This window comes from Chenopodium album, chromosome 25 (genome assembly GCF_948465745.1).
Source record: "Chenopodium album chromosome 25, dcCheAlbu1.1, whole genome shotgun sequence".
Classification (NCBI taxonomy): Eukaryota; Viridiplantae; Streptophyta; class Magnoliopsida; order Caryophyllales; family Amaranthaceae; genus Chenopodium; species Chenopodium album.
Genome location: NC_137858.1, coordinates 20,590,194 through 20,608,210, shown reverse-complemented (window position 1 = coordinate 20,608,210; position 18,017 = coordinate 20,590,194). Strand labels below are relative to the sequence as shown.

General features: G+C 37.8%; 1 protein-coding gene across 1 annotated transcript; it reads left to right on the top strand.

The window, feature by feature from the left end:
• The first annotated feature begins 12,400 nt into the window (after window positions 1-12,400).
• LOC145615693 (uncharacterized) lies at window positions 12,401-17,951 on the top strand. Its single transcript, XM_081670750.1, has 2 exons — window positions 12,401-12,750; window positions 17,271-17,951. The coding sequence occupies exons 1-2, from the start codon at window positions 12,574-12,576 to the stop codon at window positions 17,664-17,666; spliced, it is 573 nt and encodes a 190-aa protein (XP_081526876.1). The 5' UTR covers window positions 12,401-12,573; the 3' UTR covers window positions 17,667-17,951.
• The last annotated feature ends 66 nt before the right edge of the window (window positions 17,952-18,017 follow it).

Here is an 18,017-nt window from a genome sequence, read left to right as displayed (position 1 = left end):
AACTGACAAAATCGGGTTTGAAACTGTCTAGGTGGTTCGGTCGGACATCCTAGGTTCGACCGCACCTCTTCAATTCTTCTTGTCTTCAAGTGTGATGATGGTTAACCCCGAGAGGTGACCTCCAAGGAGCTTGGCCCGACTTCGTGTCACGACACGTGGCGTGTCTTCCACTTCTTCCACTAAGTTCCATGCACCCGCGTCAATCCCCTCCTCTTCAAAAGGATTTGCCCTCAATTCCTGATCATCATCACTAACATCATCTTCATAAAGAAAAGGAGCAAGATCACCAACATTAAAGGTAGCATGAACTCCAAAGGGTCCCGGTAGTTTGAGCTTGTAAACATTAGGTCCAACTCTCTCCACAACTTCAAAGGGCCCTTCAGATCTTGGCATGAGCTTATTCTTCCTCTTAGCCGGGAATCTTTCCTTCCAAAGATGAAGCCACACAAGATCACCTACATTGAATTCCCTTGGCTTCTTGAATTTGTTTTCCCTTGCCTTGTAACTCTCATTTGCCTTCTCAATTCTCTTCTTGACATCTTCATGAAGCTTTTTCATCATTTCAACTCTATCTTTTGCCTCAAAGCTCAACTCCTCTTGAGGGATACTCGGCAACAAGTCAAGTGGTAGACGGGGATTGAAACCATACACTACTTCAAATGGTGTTTTCCCGGTAGCTATGCAATGAGAGCGGTTGTAAGCAAATTCAACTTAAGGTTGCTTAAGATCCCAATCTTTCATGTGTTTGCTAATGATAGCTCGGAGAACGGTGGACATGGTATGATTTGTTACCTTAGTTTGGCCGTCGGTTTGAGGGTGACTAGAGGTACTAAACAAGAGCTTGGTTCCCACTAACTTCCACAAAGTCTTCCAAAAGTAGCCACATGAGAAGCGTCATCAGTCTAAAGTACAATACTCTTTGGAATGCCATGAAGCTTCACTACTTCTCTAAAGAACAAGGTAGCCACATGAGAAGCGTCATCAGTCTTGTGGCAAGGAATGAAGTGAGTCATCTTGCTCAACAAACAAGGAATCATTTTTCATTTGGGTGCGAGGGAGAGCAACCACAAAATCCATACTAAGATCATCCCAAGGGTGACTAGGAACCGTAAGAGGAGAGTAGAGTCCCTCACGGAATTGACTCTTAGCCTTGTGACAAGCCCCACAACGAGCTATCACATCTTGCACATCACCAAACATCTTGGGCCAATAAAAATGTTCTCGAAAAATGTCATATGTTTTTTCAACCCCAAAGTGTCTGGCTAGTCCTGCTTGATGAGCTTCTTTAACAAGCAACCGTCGATGAGAGCATTTCGGAACACAAAGTTTGTTTCCCTTGAAAAGGAAACCTTCTTGCACCATGAAAGAGCCATCGACCCCTTCCTCACACTTCTTCATCAACCCACCAAAATCCTCATCATCGTTATACAACTCTTTAAGCAACTCAAACCTTAAAAACTTCGCATCAAGAATAGTGATCATACAATGCCTCCTTGAAAGAGCATCGGTCACAACATTGCTCTTCCCTTCTTTGTACTTAGAAGAGAAAGTGAATGATTGGAGGAATTCAACCCATTTGGCATGCCTTGCATTAAGTTTATGAGAACCATTGATGTACTTGAGAGATTCATGATCGGAGTGTAGCACAAATGGTCTAGGCCTCAAGTAATGCGACCAATGAACAAGAGCCCTCACAATAGCATAGAACTCCTTGTCATAGGTACTATATTTCATTCTTGCTCCACCAAGCATCTCACTAAAATAAACAACCGGCCTCCCTCCTTGCACAAGAACCGCTCCAAATCCAACCCCACTAGCATCATAATCAACCTCAAAGGGTTGATCAAAATTTGGAAGATCTAAGATTGGAGCCTCACACAACTTCTTCTTGAGGGTCTTAAAAGCCCTTTGAGCCGATGGTGTCCACTCAAAAGTACCCTTCTTCATGAATTCGTTCACCGGGGCCAAAATAGTGCTAAAATTCTTAACAAACCTCCGATAGAAGGAAGCTAGACCATGGAAACTCCTAACTTGAGTGAGAGTGGTAGGAGTAGGCCAAGATTGAATGGCCTCCACTTTTCTAGGGTCCATTAAAATCCCTACATTCGAAATCACATAACCAAGAAAAACAATACTATCCACCATAAAAGTACACTTTTCCAACTTGGCAAAAAGCCGCCTACTTCTCAATGTTTCAAATACTTGCCTCAAATGCTTAACATGATCAAGTTCACATTTGCTATAAACAAGTATGTCATCAAAATAAACAACAACAAATTTACCAATGAAAGGGCGAAGTACCTCGTTCATGAGTCTCATGAAAGTGCTAGGAGCATTAGAGAGCCCAAATGGCATAACTAGCCACTCATACAAGCCTTGCTTTGTCTTGAAAGCGGTCTTCAACTCATCTCCTTCACGCATACGAATTTGATGGTACCCCATCCTCAAATCAATCTTCGAAAACACCTTGGAACCATGTAACTCATCAAGCATATCATCAAGTCGGGGAATAGGGAATCGATACTTAATGGTAATGTTATTGATGGCCCTACTATCCACACACATCCTCCATGTACCATCCTTTTTCGGGACCAAAAGAGCCAGAACCGAACAAGGGCTAAGGATTTCCCTCACAAATCCTCTTTCAATCAACTCACCAACTTGTCTTTGAAGCTCTCTTGCTTCATCGGGGGTACACCTATACGCCGGTCTATTAGGGAGTTGTGATTCGGGAATAAGATCAATTTGATGTTCAATTCCCTTAATAGGTGGCAAACCGGGTGGGAGATCATTGGGAATAACATCATGGTACTCAACCGAAACTTCCTTGACAAGGGTGTGGATTGGGTTCTCTCGTTCACTCTCTTGTGTTTCCCTAAGAAGACAAACAAAGACAAGGTGTCCTTGATTTATCTCCTTGCCCATCTATAGGCGTCGTTTGAAGTGCGCCTACGTAAAGCATGTTGTGAATATGCTTGGCACTCATAGGAAGTCGGAATTGACGTATACAATTAGGGACAAAGAAAGTAAGGAGCCGCCAACAAGTTTTTAATTAAGGAACTTGTAAACCGTTCACGGATCATTTAAGGCAACCACGATTAAGGGACAACGAAGGCAACAACGATTGACCCGTGAAGGTTACACCCCATTCATAATCCATGATATTACTAACTCCATATGGTTCGGAACCACAAAAGAAGGATCGGGGATGATGGTACGAAGTGAGTCATGGAGTCACGTTCGCCCGTATTGGCCTCTACTCGATTCTTATTGTGAAAAGTATTCCTGCGATCTCAAAGGCACACAAACAAATATTCAATTCACTCCAAACTATTATTAAGCTAAATTGGTTGAATATTAATGCAACATATAATTCTAAAATATTGGTGATCACTTTGATTTAATAATAAGATTAAAGGAACCTAAACCGGTTGTCCAAATTATCTTATTAGGCGTGATTTTCAGTTACATATTCCCTTTAAACATGCAATATGGTGATCATAAAAAAATATAATAGAATCAACATTAATATTGGAAACAACATAGCAATAAATCCAACAATATAAAATCGTTAGAAAAATAATAGAAATAAAAGGAACATGATTCCTTACTTTGATTTTGTTTGCTTGCTACTATAAAAACAATAAACACGTTAGTAACTTCAAGGAAAATTAATAAACAATAATTAAAATGAAATTAAATTAAATTAAATTAAATAGAATTGATTCGGGGCCAAACCCTCAAACAGTTTTACCTTTCACGCCGTGGTTTAAGGACAGAACCTCGGGTAAAGTACGGACTCCTTGGAGTGCTTAAGGAAGGTATTTTGAGAGAATAGGGTAGGCTAGTGTTTAGGCTAAAGCGTAGAAGAGAGAATGAGAGAATTCGTTGATGCCCCGTACATCATAAATAACGGGGTATTTATAGAAAAAAAATGTGTTGAGGGAACACACGGAACCCTAAAAAGATAAAACCCTAAAAAAGTATACCACGACACGGCAAAGTGTACCGTGACACGGGAAATCCCACCGTCAGACGGGAAACATTCCCGTGTCACGGTGTACTTTTGTGTGACGCGGGAAATATATGCTGAACGGGGAAGAAAACGCGTTAAGGGTTTACGCAGAAAGGACATGAAAACCCCCCATGTCACAGCAGGTGTCCCGTGTCAAGGGAAACCCCACAGTCAGATGGGACAGTTTCGCGTGACACGGTGGACTATTGCCGTGACGCAGGAATTTTTTTGTCCGTTTTTCCGTCTAAATTCATTTTTAACCCTAATTTTGTTCAGCATTTTAAGTGCCGATTGATAATTTCGGGCCATTTTCTGATTTTATTGTTATTTGGGCCAAAATAAGTAATTAAAAATAAATAAAAAGTCTGGGCCAAAAATAAATAATAAAACAATAAAATAAGTTTGGGCTGAAATCAAAACTATGCTTTGACCAAACATCAAGACTGATCCATGGACTATTCAGAAATTGAATTTAATTAAATACGATTTTTTTAAGCACTCTCGGGATTAAATACTGAACCCGACCAATAGTGGCGGTGAAAGGTTGTTCATCATCGGGTTTGGTTTTGGGGAGACATTTTTAGGTGTCTACACCATCTCATTTTCCCCAATGAGAAGGTTCTCTTTGATTGTGTTTCCTGTACCCAAGGGTTCTTTGTGTTTGATGGTGGGGGATAAGGGGTTGAGTACAATCTTTTTCTTATCCATCATGAATGAATAAGTGTTCTTTCTTCCATCATGAATCACATCTCTATCAAATTGCTAAGGTCTACCAAGCAATACATGACAAGCATCCATAGGCAATACATCACAAATCACCTCATCCTTATATAACTTGCCAATTGAGAAAGAAAGAAGAGTTTATTTCGTTACCTTCACCTCATTGTGATTGTTAAGGCATTGAAGCTTGTAGGGAGTAGGATGATCGGTCGTTTCAAGATTGAGCTTGCTCACCAATGTTGTTAAGGCCACATTAGTGTAAGAGCCACTATCAATGACAAGATTGCAAACCCGATCCTTGATGGTGCATCGAGTTTGGAAGATGTTTTCCCTTTGCTCTTCCGCTAAAGGGGTGGAAATGGAGTGAAATTCTCTCCTCACAACAAGGATTTGACCCTCATCTGCGTCAACTACAATTTCATCCTCCTCATCATACATAGGGTCACCAAAATCCCTCTTCTCATCTTCGTACCCATCATCATCCATTTCACGAATCATCATAGCTCTACTATTTGGACACTAATTAGCAAAATGTCCATAGCCTCTACGCTTGTAGCAAGTCTTCCGATTGCACATCTTGTTGTGATCATCTTTGCTAGGAAAATGCATGGGAGCCTTGCCTTTGTCATCCTTGGCAATGGGCTTGCTTGTCTCACCCTTTGGAGCAAAAGAATTCTTGAAGGTAAGCTTAGGATGCCCACTAGCACTACTCACCTTGTCATACTTCTCAAAATTTAAAGCCTTTTGCACCACTTGATCAAAACTTCCATGGGAATGCACATCAACCTTTTGCCCAAGCTTTCTTTCAAGACCACCAATATACCTAGCAATCTTATGCTCCGGTGCTTCCTCAACTCCACTCATGATTGAAAGTTTTTCAAACTCCCTAGTATACTTCTCTACCAACATAGTTCCTTGCTTAAGAGAGTTCAATTTAAGATAAGAATCTTGCAAATAATCTCTAGGCACAAAAGCCTTGTTCATATGTTTCTTCAGTTTCTCCCAAGATGTGATTTGTGATTTTCCATCTTTCTTCCTACGATTCTTAAAGTTCTCATACCACAAAGAAGCATGTTTTTTTAGTTTAAGGATGGCCAATTCGAAACGTTTTTCATCATTATAACCCTTATATTCAAACACATTCTCCATATTGCTAACCCAATCAAGAAATTCATTAGGATCAAGATTACCTTCAAATTCCGGAAATTCCAACTTGATGTCTCGGTCACGGTTGTCCTCACGGTGCCGTTGGTGGCGTTCCCTTCTCCGGTGAGGAGAGTGAGAATCATCTTCTTCACTAGGGCTTCTCCTCTTTCTAGGACTTATTCTATTCTCCAAGACCTCAAGAAGTCTATCAAATTTCCTTTCTAAAGCATCCAATCTAGATTGCTCATTGTAACTTTCTTCATCTTCATCTTCATAATAGTATCTATCACCCATGTTTCTAGATAGAAAGCTTGTATCTTTGAGAGAAAAATTTCAAATTTTGTGGGAAAACTTGAGATCTTTTGAGAGGGGGAAAGAGAAATTCAAAAGGTAAGATCTTTCTAGGCTAATAACCTAAGCTCTTGATACCAAATGATATGAAATAAGCAAGGAAAGACAAGTAAAAGGGGAAACCTTTTGAACCAACACAACTTTCAACGCAACAAAAATAAGGCAAACCTATCTCAAAATCACAAAGATAAATGAAATAGGGGTCTTAATCAAAGCCAACACCAAGTAAAGCTAGGATTAAGGTGTAACCACAAAGATTACAAGAGATACATTCACAAAGAAAGCAAGATAATCACAAAGATTATGGTAGAGAGCGAAAGTCTCTTTGATTACAAAATCAAGCAAAGTTCAACATTAATTAAAATGCAAATACGTCTTAAAACAACTTAAATAGTTTGGAAAAGCTGACTGAAAAACGGGAAAAGGTTCGGCCGAACTCAGGGTAAGTTTGGTTGAACTTGTGGGTAGGTTCGGCCGAACTCAGGGTAATTTCGGTCGAACTGTCTTGCTCCTGGGTTGGTTGAACTTTTGGAGTTTGACCACTACTGCAAAACTGACAAAATCGCGTTTGAAACTACCTAGGTGGTTCGGTCGGACTTTCGAAGTTCGGCCGCACCTCTTCAATTCTTCTTGTCTTCAAGTGTGATGATGGTTAATCCCGAGAGGTGACCTCCAAGGAGCTTGGCCCGACTTCGTGTCGCGACACGTGGCACGTCTTCCACTTCTTCCACTAAGTTCCATGCACCTGCGTCCCCGTCCACCATCCGAACTATACGATCTCACTTCCCCTTAGCTTTTTTCAACTTGGGGAATTGACATAATTGGTAAAATTTCTCCAACAGGAGCAGAAGGGCACAAGTGCATATTAGTAGCCATCGATTACTTTACCAAGTGAATTGAGGCTGCTTCTTACGTGAATATCACTTCTAAGCATGTCACAAAGTTTCTCGAATGAAACTTTCCACATGAACTAATTAGTGATCAGGGATCTCAATTCAAAGCTGAAGTCGAGACCCTCTTAACTCGTTCTAAAGTAAAACATCATCACTCATCTCCATATAGACCTCAAGTAAACGGAGCTGTAGAATCGGCAAATAAAAACATTATAGTCATCATTAAGAAAATGGCAGAAAATTATAAAGACTGGCCGAATAAACTACACTTCGCACTATGGGGTTATAGAACGTCCATGCGAACATCAATAGGAGTAACTCCATACTCCTTAGTTTTTGGAATGGACGCAGTTCGAGGAAATACCAACCTTACACATCATACTCGAAAGTAAGCTACCGGAAGGTGAATAGGTAAGAGCGAGGTATGAAGAGCTTTTATTCCTCGATGAACAACGATTGAGAGCTTTGCATCATGTACAAGTCTACCAACGACGCATTGTGCGACACTTTAACAAAAGGGTACGACCCAGAAATATCAAAGAAGGTGACTTTGTACTTAAAGAGGTTAGGGGTCCCCCAACCGACCCAAGAGGGAAATTCAATTGGATAAGACCCTACCGAGTAATTGAAATTCTATCAGGAGGAGCCGTCAGATTAATGGATATTGGAGGTGATGAAATTCGCCAATTAATAAACGTTGATCGACTTAAAAAATATTACATATGAAATCCGGATAAACTCGTTCATTCATTAAATTAATCATTTTCTTTAGCATTCAATTAAAAGATTTTAAGTGTTACGCACTTTACCGAATAACACGGTAAAGTCCATAACACTTGGGGGGGTAATTTACAAATAATAAGACCATTCTAAATGTTCAGATTTTTATAACACGGTAAAGTCCATAACACTTGGGGGAGTAATTAATGCAAAAAAAAAATTAACACTCGTAGTACAGGTATCGCGCGCAACCAGAATAGTTGCGCGCGGATGTCACGCGCAACAAATCCAGTTGCACGCGATAGGCTTGCGCAACCTTAGACGTTGCGCGCGCCACCTGATGACAAACTGCGAAACCAGAATTTTTACGCCTGAATAAAGTTACAACTTTTACTTGCGATAGAAAGAGGGTGTTTATCGAAAATAACTTATACTCAGAAGATAATAATTAAACTTTGATTTATGTTTTTTCTAAACGAAGTTTGATTAATTTTTCATTTAATTTCTACGTAAGAGATTGCAGAAAAATAAAAAAATAAATAATAAATAAACATTGCAAAGAACTACGCAAAAGACCTGATTTCGTAATACGAATACGTAGGCAATCTTCATGATTCGGTAATATCAAATAATAAAGCTCATTTTATTTCATTCAAATTTCAAAATAAGAGACATTATTGAACTTGATAATAAATTTTAAAAAAAAACATAGTAGTGATTACACTTTATTCAAATTAAACTAATAAAAAAATTGTGTAACACTCTAAGGTTTTACTATATCCTCAATTGTCACAGGTGACGGAGGAGTAGTTTCCATTGCAGCAGTTTCAATAACTTTAGAGCTCTTCCCTTCACCCTCCTTCTTAACCCAAACATTGTTCTTCAATTTAGGAATTGGGGTCTTTTAACTCTTTTTCCTTTTCCTTTAGCGTTTGTTGGGGTCCTTTTGCAAGTATTTGGTGATGGTTCATTAATTGTCACACCTTGTTGCGCGGGTTTAGAAGGAGCCTTTCTCTTTGGTTCCTTTGAACGAGCCTTATGAGATGAGAAGTCTAATTTTCTTCTAACTCCTTTGTTTTGGACACTAGGAGGAGTAGTGGTGGCCGAATGCATTAAAGGCTTGGGTGGATTGCAAGCTGTGGCGGCTTGATGTTGCGATCGAGCCTTGTTTAGTTCACCCTTCTCTACCGCGTTCATCCAATCCTTGTAGAAGGAAGATAACACAATACTCGCAATAGGATTTTGTACTAACCATCTAGGAAGACTTGACAAATATTCCATCCAACGAGGAATTTGTTCGGGTTTATAGATCACATCTTTAGGGGCATCACAATCCTGAGGGGGAATAATTTGTTTCATCCCATAATGTCTCATCACCCTGCAAGGAAAAATGTAAGTAGTACTCGATAGGCCTAAAAGACAATTAAAACTATTCCCAACCATACTACTTATGTTCCACCAAGAAATCACAAAGCTTATGTTAGGAACACCATGTTAGGAACCCCATGACAGAAAAACGACGTCCATTCTTCTTCATTCTTGTGCTTGTAGAGAATTCGACGTCCAGGGAATGTCCTTACTCCGTTCCTCAAGATTTTGTGATTGATCAACAATTCGCAAACGCTCCGTGAGCCAAATCTAAAAAAAGAGAAGAAAATTAATTTTTGACATTACACAAGCAGGTGGCGCGCGCATCAAAATTAGTTGTGTGCGCCATCCGCGCGCATCGGAGAAGACTCAAAACGTATGTGTAATAGGAGTGGACTTCCCGTGAAACCATTCTCGTTAGGGTCTCCTCTAAGGCGATTCAAGCATAGAACGGTTTCCGTCAAAGCTAAAGGAGCGGGTGAATGACATCCCTCTATTTGCTATACTATGGACACCATGTAATAATCTCCGTACTCTTTACCTGTCCCAAGTAAACAATTGACAACAAGACAATAACATAAAGCACGACACTTAAAACGTTGTTTAGTCAAGTTGTCACTAGGGGCGACGAAATGTTCAATAAATTGAATTAAATTCACGCCTTCTATTTTTCCAATGTTAGCCATATCATTGTCATTCATGTAGGAATTTATAGGTACTACGCAGCGGAAAAAACATGAATCATATTCATAAAGCACCTAAACCAAGAATCGCATGCATCACACATAAGACACATGATCATACCTTTGATGCGTGAATTCCACGAAGCTATTCGACAGGCAAATCAGGGAGAGAATAGAGCCCCAAGTGTTGCTCCTCTACTTAGTCCACGAGATTCAAGTGAGCCGTCCACCAATACTAGATTGGTCGAGTGATTGAGGTAAACCGCGATCACCACCTTTTCGGACAACCGACCACCGCACGAACCACCACCACCACGAGACACCACCGTGCACCGAGGAGGAGAGAGCCGTAAGAGAGAGGAGTATGAGAGGGGTTTAGTTTCGTGTTTGCTAATTCGGGTTTGATCAAAGGATCAATTAACTTCTTGCTTGCAAACCTAGGCACCTAGTCTATTTATAATCTCATTATAATTAGACTAGGGCACGAAGCCCAAAACCCTGCTCATTCCTCCATATGGCCGACCTCGTCCTCTAATGCTCGATCTAGCCCCTTTGTGTGACCTTATAGGATCTGTCCAATTGGGCTTTGGCCTATTTTACTAGTCCAAAGATTGTAAGTACCTCTAGCTATGGCAAAACGACGACCCAAATGTCCGGACTTAATCATCTCCATAATTTGATCCATTTATATATCTAGTAATTGCACACGACAAAGACATAACTCCTTCAATCTCCCACTTGTCTGAGACAAGGGTGCAATATTCAAATTCCTTAAGTCAATATATGTGTCGATTTGATAATATGATTGCATCACATGTCGAGATCATACTAATCTACAAATCGTTCCTTGAAATCTGAGTTAGAATTACAAAACCAAATGATTACTGTGTAATGCATTTGAACGCATCCACGTATTTTCTGAATTCTCCCTCTTCAAGCGGCCATGACACAATTCCTAATTTAATAGGTAGACTCTATCCAATATTGTGGCAATAAGCCTCCCACTCAACTTCTGAAATAACCAGGAAACACCCTTTATAATCTCCAGTTACGGCTAGACGTTTGAGTGTACCACAGCTATATATAACATCCATTGAATGAAATTATGTTCCACTCATGTCAAAGGAATCCACTAATATATACGGAAGCTCTATACTTGAACTTCAAAGTAGTTCAATAGTTCGATCATGCATCATTCATGCATATCCAAGTGATTGACCGAGCATCACTATGCCCCTATAGTCCATGAAACTGCGCTATCCAATCAATCTTACATGCTAGTCCATTTGTTGAAATCATTTATGTCCACTTTAATGATCTCGGACTAGGAACTTAAATAATATATGAATTTTGTTCACCTGTGGGGTTTCAATTCACCGGGTCGTCAACCTGATGAGCCCATCAATTCATAATTATTTTGGACGAATCAAAATGTTACACGTGTAAAATTAACTTAACAAAAAAAAAAATTTACCTCTTCAACCGGTTACTGGTCACTCGGGACTATTTTGAGCGGATTGATATCAAAGGTGGGATTATTAAAAAGAATCCCAAATGTGGGATTATTAATCTCTGATGCTCAAAAGGTGGGATTATTGCCATCAATTTTTCCTAAAATAAAAGATAATGGCGTATTTGACCATTTTGATCAAACATGTCGTATTCAAGTTGTTTCATGTCGTGTTGTGTCGACTTCGTGTTTTCTCTCATTACTTTCATTTTCATGTTCATGTTGTACCGGTTTCAATCATGTTGCCATGTCGTGACAGATATTGCCACCTCTAATTTAGTCCAAGGTAAAATTGTTCCACTTCACGAGAGGTTGAGCACATCATCTTTGACATCAGAGCTTTGCTTTCCCTAATGTATTTAACACAGCTATCATAAGGAGAATCGAGTGACAAATTGGGTAACAAATCTAGGTCAATTAGTTAATGACGTCGTGGATATTGTTTCTTACAACTTTTATTAAATTCATTCTCTCTTTTACTACATTTTTAGTATTCCATTTTCTTTATCCTTTATAAACATTATTCAACTTAAAGCATCTATCTTGTAAAATTGCCTCTATCTATTCTACATATTCGTATTAATTAAAGCTACCTTTATAAAATGACTACGGGCCTGTTCACATTTACTTAATTTCAATTCAGTTCAGTTCAGCTCCAATCAGTTCAGTTCAGTTCAATTCCAATCAGTTCAGTTCAGTTCAGTTCAGCTCTTAATTTCCCTCTCACATAAAATATTCATTTCAGCTCAGTTCAGTTCAGTTCCAATCAGTTCAGTTCAGTTCAGCTCCAATCAGTTCAGTTCAGCTCAATTCAGTAAATATGAACAGGCCCTACATATGAAAATAGTTGTCCCAAAAAAAAAAAAAAAAAAAAAAAAAAAAAAAGAAAAAAAACCAGCTACCTAAAATTAACAAAATAAGGTACCCAAGTACCCAACAGTACGAAAGCACAGAATAGCCTCTCGCAACCTTAAGAAGACAATTAGACAATCCCAGAAAAAACTGGAAACGTCTAGTGAAAAAAAAAAAAAAAAAAAAAAACGTGACCCCAGAAAAAAAAAGGTTTAACACGAGAACACTGATACAAATAAGTAAATAAGTAGATGAAAAGAATCAGGTTTTGTGTTATTTGTGAAATGTGTTAATTAGAATACACTAAAATACAGCATGAATCAAACAGCGGACATGGATATGATCGAGGTGACGGAGGACTCTCGGCTTCCACCACCTCCTCCGACCACCAATGCCGGTGTCGCCGCTCCTCAATCCGACGCTGCTGCTGGCTTTCTTTCATTGGCCCGTCAACTCATCGATCAGGGCAAACCTTCTCAAGCCCTTCAAGCGGTAAGTTTTTTAATTCTTTATTGAATTTGTTTATCTGTTTAGGTTACACCCTGAATTGTTGTATTTTTATGATAATTGAAATGGTTATTGGTTCATGGTCCGTATTAAAATAATAGAACCCGTGACTAATTATTGGCTCGCTCGGGGTTGTTGCATGTGATACAACAAGGAATTGTTACAGTGGGAATTTGAGAGTGTGTTATTCAATCTTGTTTGTGTTACCTATCACATATACAATTGCGATTAGAATTTGTTGAATTTTTCAATTGTTGCTTATGACATTTCTATGAGTTTGTCAGTGTGTCTAAAATTTGGATGGATGGATGTATGCCTTTCTGCTTCAGGACTGCAAAGGTGTAGTTTTGAACTGAATCATGGACTCGAAGTTGATGTTCGTTTCTGATATAAATTATCAGACCAGTGTTTCATCTTAAACATGAATGAAGTGAGCAGACATATTATGTTGTCATACAATATCAATAGTTCAATACTGTCATTTGTTTTTCGGTTACAAAGTCATGTCAATAGATAAGAGAAGTTATAGTTACACCTATCATTTAGCTTATATATCAGGAATTAGTGATAGAAAATTAAATAGTTACAAATTAAATTGAAATGAGTAAATGAATACAGAGTACTATGAGGTGCGAGGTGACTGGCAAGAACTAAGGGATGTAATTGTTGAGGAAGATACATAATTTCACCAACTAATACGTCTTTTTTTGGGTCTAACTACTTACAGAATATTATCTATTCAGAATTTGGTACTTGGGATGCTTGTTTAGTATCAAACGATCAGGGATTTGAGGAGGGATTTGAGGATGGATCGAGATTTAATCTGTGTCAGATGCTAAGAATGGCAGCCTAACAGTTGGGAGGAGAGTGACACATGGTGGAGTCTTGTGAAGTTTCTCTTGATTTTCTCTTCATGTTATACAAATATAATTACCAATATCCTACTTGAGGAATGAGAGGATTACAAATTGTTGTCTATCGTCAGAAAATTTAGATGTTGCACAGTTGCACTTCCTCCATTTGGAAATATAAATCGTTTATGTCATTTTAGGATGTCCGGAAAAAGTTATGACCTTTTCCAAAATGGTAATAGTAATTAATTTCTGATATGTCGTACTTAAATTATGTAATGGGTAAAGGGTAGAATTAAGAACTTTCACAATCATTGTGAAGGATTTGATTATGGGATGTTGGGATAATATGACAAGCTTGACAACGTATTCTTGGATAATATGATAATGTATTCCAGGGTGAGGGTGTGATAAATTTACTTGAACTGTATGTCTGGCTGTCGTTATAATAAGGAGGTGTACTCTCAATCTTCTTAAGCTGGAAGGTTAGGAATCAAATTACAGTTATCTGTCATCTTCTGCGACACTAACCAGTCTGTGTGGTTATCTGTTAGCCTAAATTCAGTTCACTCAAGCTCAAGGTCTGTCTTTGGAGTCTTTAAGAAAGCACTAAATGTGCTAAAGTTGGTGTGCAAAATATATGTACCAGAGCTATGATAAAACTTCATTTAGTCCTGCTCCCCTAGCCCCGAAATAGTAAAATTATATTTTCTGTTTTGTTTTACTTGAATTAAGTGATACGATGATGAAAAAGTCCAGAACCAACACTACTTAATTTTGTTATATACAAACATTAATAATAATTAGAAGGAAAAAAAAAAAAAAAAAAAAAAAAAAAAAAAAAAAAAAAAAACGCTTTATTAAACCTTTTAAAGAGTAATACAAGAGGTTAAGGTGTCCATACAAAATATCTATAAAAAATATTATAGAAGAACTACCCTTTGTGTGATTTTGGGATGATAAATGGCAATTTATTTCCGACCTAGGGTGTATTCATTTGCGTGTATTTTTGGGATGATAACTGGCTGGCTTTCATTATGATAAAGGAATAGTTTTACATTATATGCTTAATATAAAAGACTAGCTAGGACAGATCCTGGGACCATCGCAGTCAACAAGATACACACAAGTCATGGTTTTGTGTTTTGTTTAACTTTTAACTCCCTAACCCATGATAGCAAAAGATCAACAAAAGAAATTCAATTCATTTAACTCTCTGAAGTAAAGTTACAACCTAAGGTCACTATATATAGACGTTACGTAATTATTAAATCTAGAGTATTCCTAAAACTAAAAAATTAGGATAAAGAAACTAATTATTCATATCTTACTCATGAAACAAAGATCACAAATATAAAATACACTAACATAAAATTATATCTTGAAATAATTTAAAGCTAGCTATAAGATATCTTAAACTCTTGCTGGACTTTCATGCCACTAAAATTAAGTTTCGTTTATCTAGTTTTGAGAATCTAACAAATTAATGTAACTATCAATGTACATGGTAGAGCTTCCATATGCATGCCTAGATCCGAGATTTTTGACGAACCATACCTTATGAAAATATCCATTTTTATCTTAATCTGTAAAATAATCCAAGCCCAAAAATTAAAAAGACGGCAATTCTTGAGTATCCACTTTACTAGTTTACTCCCATATCTGGTAACACCATTTTCCTTAAAATCTTCTTAAGTTGGAAAAGTTAGGACTCTAATATTAATTTTTGTCTTCTTTTGCAATGATGTTCTGCTATGATTAGCTTTTTGTAAGGGTTTTGGTGTGCAAATATGTTTACCAAAGCTATGGTAAAACTTCAGTAAGGGCCTATTTAAAGTGGTTCTATGGCCCTGCCCTAAACAATAAAATGGTAAGTGGATAATTTTTCACAGTTTTAGCGGCACACTTGATGGATATTTGGATGTTTAAAAAAAGGTTAGGCTAAGTTTATGTGATTATTTGGGGAACTACTTTTTGATGCAATAGTGTGAATAAAGGGAGAACTTAGAGCTTAGGTTAAGATATTAAGTTTGAAGAAAGTTGAAGAATGAATATTAATATGGGAGAAACCTTTACAAATAGCAAGAGGTGAATGAGTCTGATTGCACTCTGCTTGGAAATAATGTTCTTACTCTCTGCAAAGAAAAAACCTGCAGTATTGCTATGCTCGTTTTGGTAACAATTTTGCATTTGATTTTGGTGTGTCCATATTATGTACTTCGTTATTCTACAAATATCCTATAGATAATGTCATGGCTTTACTCTGTTGATACTTATAACCTTGATTTATTCGACAACCGCGGTGAATGTAGGATATTAGTTATTGTTTACTCAAATCTCACTTACTACGTGTTACGATATTGTGCTGGCATGCTAGTAAACATCAAAATTGAATAGGAAATATTGTTTGTTTGCATATCTCACAATATCAGTACTTTTTTAGGTTGAAACTAATAGTTATACTATACTTCCTCCATTTCTTTATAGTTGCGACACACACTTTATCACGGTATTTAAGTAAATGTGCCTTTCATGTTATAATACACTTAAAATGGAGTTAAAAGGTTGTTGGGAGCATAATCAAGTAGGCCATGTGCTTTAAATAAAGATAATAATACAATTTTCACCATAAAAATCTTCCTTTTATAGTGTGTTGCAACTATTATGACATTTCCATATTAGGGAAGTGTTGCAACTATAAAAAAAAAAACGGAGGAAGTACTAAGAGTGTTAATGTTAATGCATTAATTCTTAGTAATATATATGTAGTGGAATATTAAGTGTTAGAGGAGTATGGGAGGATCTTTCATGTTTTAACAGTACATAGGCTGGAGAATTTATCTTTGTACTTGTTGGTTGTGTGTGAATGATCTCAAGTTGGTGCATGTGTGAAGTCTGCATGCACACGTGCATGTGAGGAAGGAGTAGGGCCATAGAGGTGTGGAGGAAAACTAATAAGTGGCCACTGCTTAATACTCTTACTCTTGCTCTCATAATCTTAAGTTGAGTTTAGGTTATGAGAAAGATGTTCCAATTACAGGGTTGTACTCTGCAATCTTATGCGTAAATTGCAAACAATTAAATAAACAAAAAAAAAATTCTGCTATTCATTTTGCTTTGGACTATTAAAGCTTTGGTGCTTATTGTAGTGTGTTCTAAATTTCCTTAGAATGTTAGAATAAAGATTCACTCATATGCCTGACTGCATGCATAATCCTATTGTGGTTTGTGAATGAATATTTCATTAAGATTCACTCATATGCCTGACTCACTGACTGCATGCATAATCCTATTGTGGTTTGTGAATGAATATTTCTCTGTTAAAATTTGGAAGTAATATTGACATGTTTGGATTCTGTGTCGACAGCAGTAATTTTTACATTGAGACCAATGGCCTAATTTGGAATTAATCTTGACATGACTCGGATTCTGTGTCGATTTAACTGAAGCAGGAGTAAATTGTGCGCTGGTCTAAATAAAATAATAGGACTTAACCCATAATGTATCTTAATGCTCTACCATATTGGATTGATTGTTTTGTTTTAATGATATGCCATGGGTATCTAGTTATCCACTTATCCAGTTTGCATAGAGCTTAGAGGTGGTTAAAGTTTTTTTTTTTTACTAATATGGTGAATATCTTGTCCCAAACAGATAGTTATGGCTATGAGAACAAAAGGAGGAGAAGAGGCTGTTTTCTACATCTTGCAACGTGCACGTGATCTGTACAGATCAAAACTACAGGCTAGTGCTGAAGCTGATCAGCTTGCCTCTTTATTTGCTGAGTGTGTAATTGCTGAAGCTCAGCCCGCAGGAAGTGAACCCTCATCATCTCTATCACCATTATTCTCCTCTGCAACACCACCAACTGTTCCTGGCCGTGAAATGGAGACTGACGCTTGTGGAACCTCAATTTTGGCAGAGACCGGAAGAAAGCAGATTGTGTTAGATGCCTTCTCGGACGGCAGTAGTTTCATCTGTTTGAAGTGTGGTGGTCTTGTTAGCAACCATCGTAAAGATGAACATTATGCTTATTGGTGTCAGTTTTAAATGCACCTAAGAGAACATTTGGTGGGTGGAGTGTTCACAGATGCAGGTGCTTTGTAAAGCATGAGATTGAAAATTGTCATCTTGAATATGTACTATTGTTACAAATGCTTTGTTTCCCTGTTAACGATGATATACCTGCTTTGAAAGGGAAATACATTCGAACTCCAGGCTTAGGCTAGGCCATACACATGCATTTGTAGATTATGTTGAGGAATGTATGTTGGAGTTCTTGTGATTATAATGGGGATGATCTTATAGTAACCAGTTTTGCCTTTTATAGTTTTATATTATAGGACGCTATTTGTGGTACCTTCAACTTGAGATAGCGCCATACTGTAAAGTATTGGTGTT

What these genes read in the sequence shown, in the direction of transcription:
- LOC145615693 (XM_081670750.1), top strand. Translation starts at nt 12,574, where the DNA reads ATGAATCAAACAGCGGACATGGATATGATCGAGGTGACGGAGGACTCT. An exon ending in CTTCTCAAGCCCTTCAAGCG is followed by an intron (nt 12,751 to 17,270) that starts GTAAGTTTTTTA and finishes TGTCCCAAACAG; the next exon opens with ATAGTTATGGCTATGAGAAC.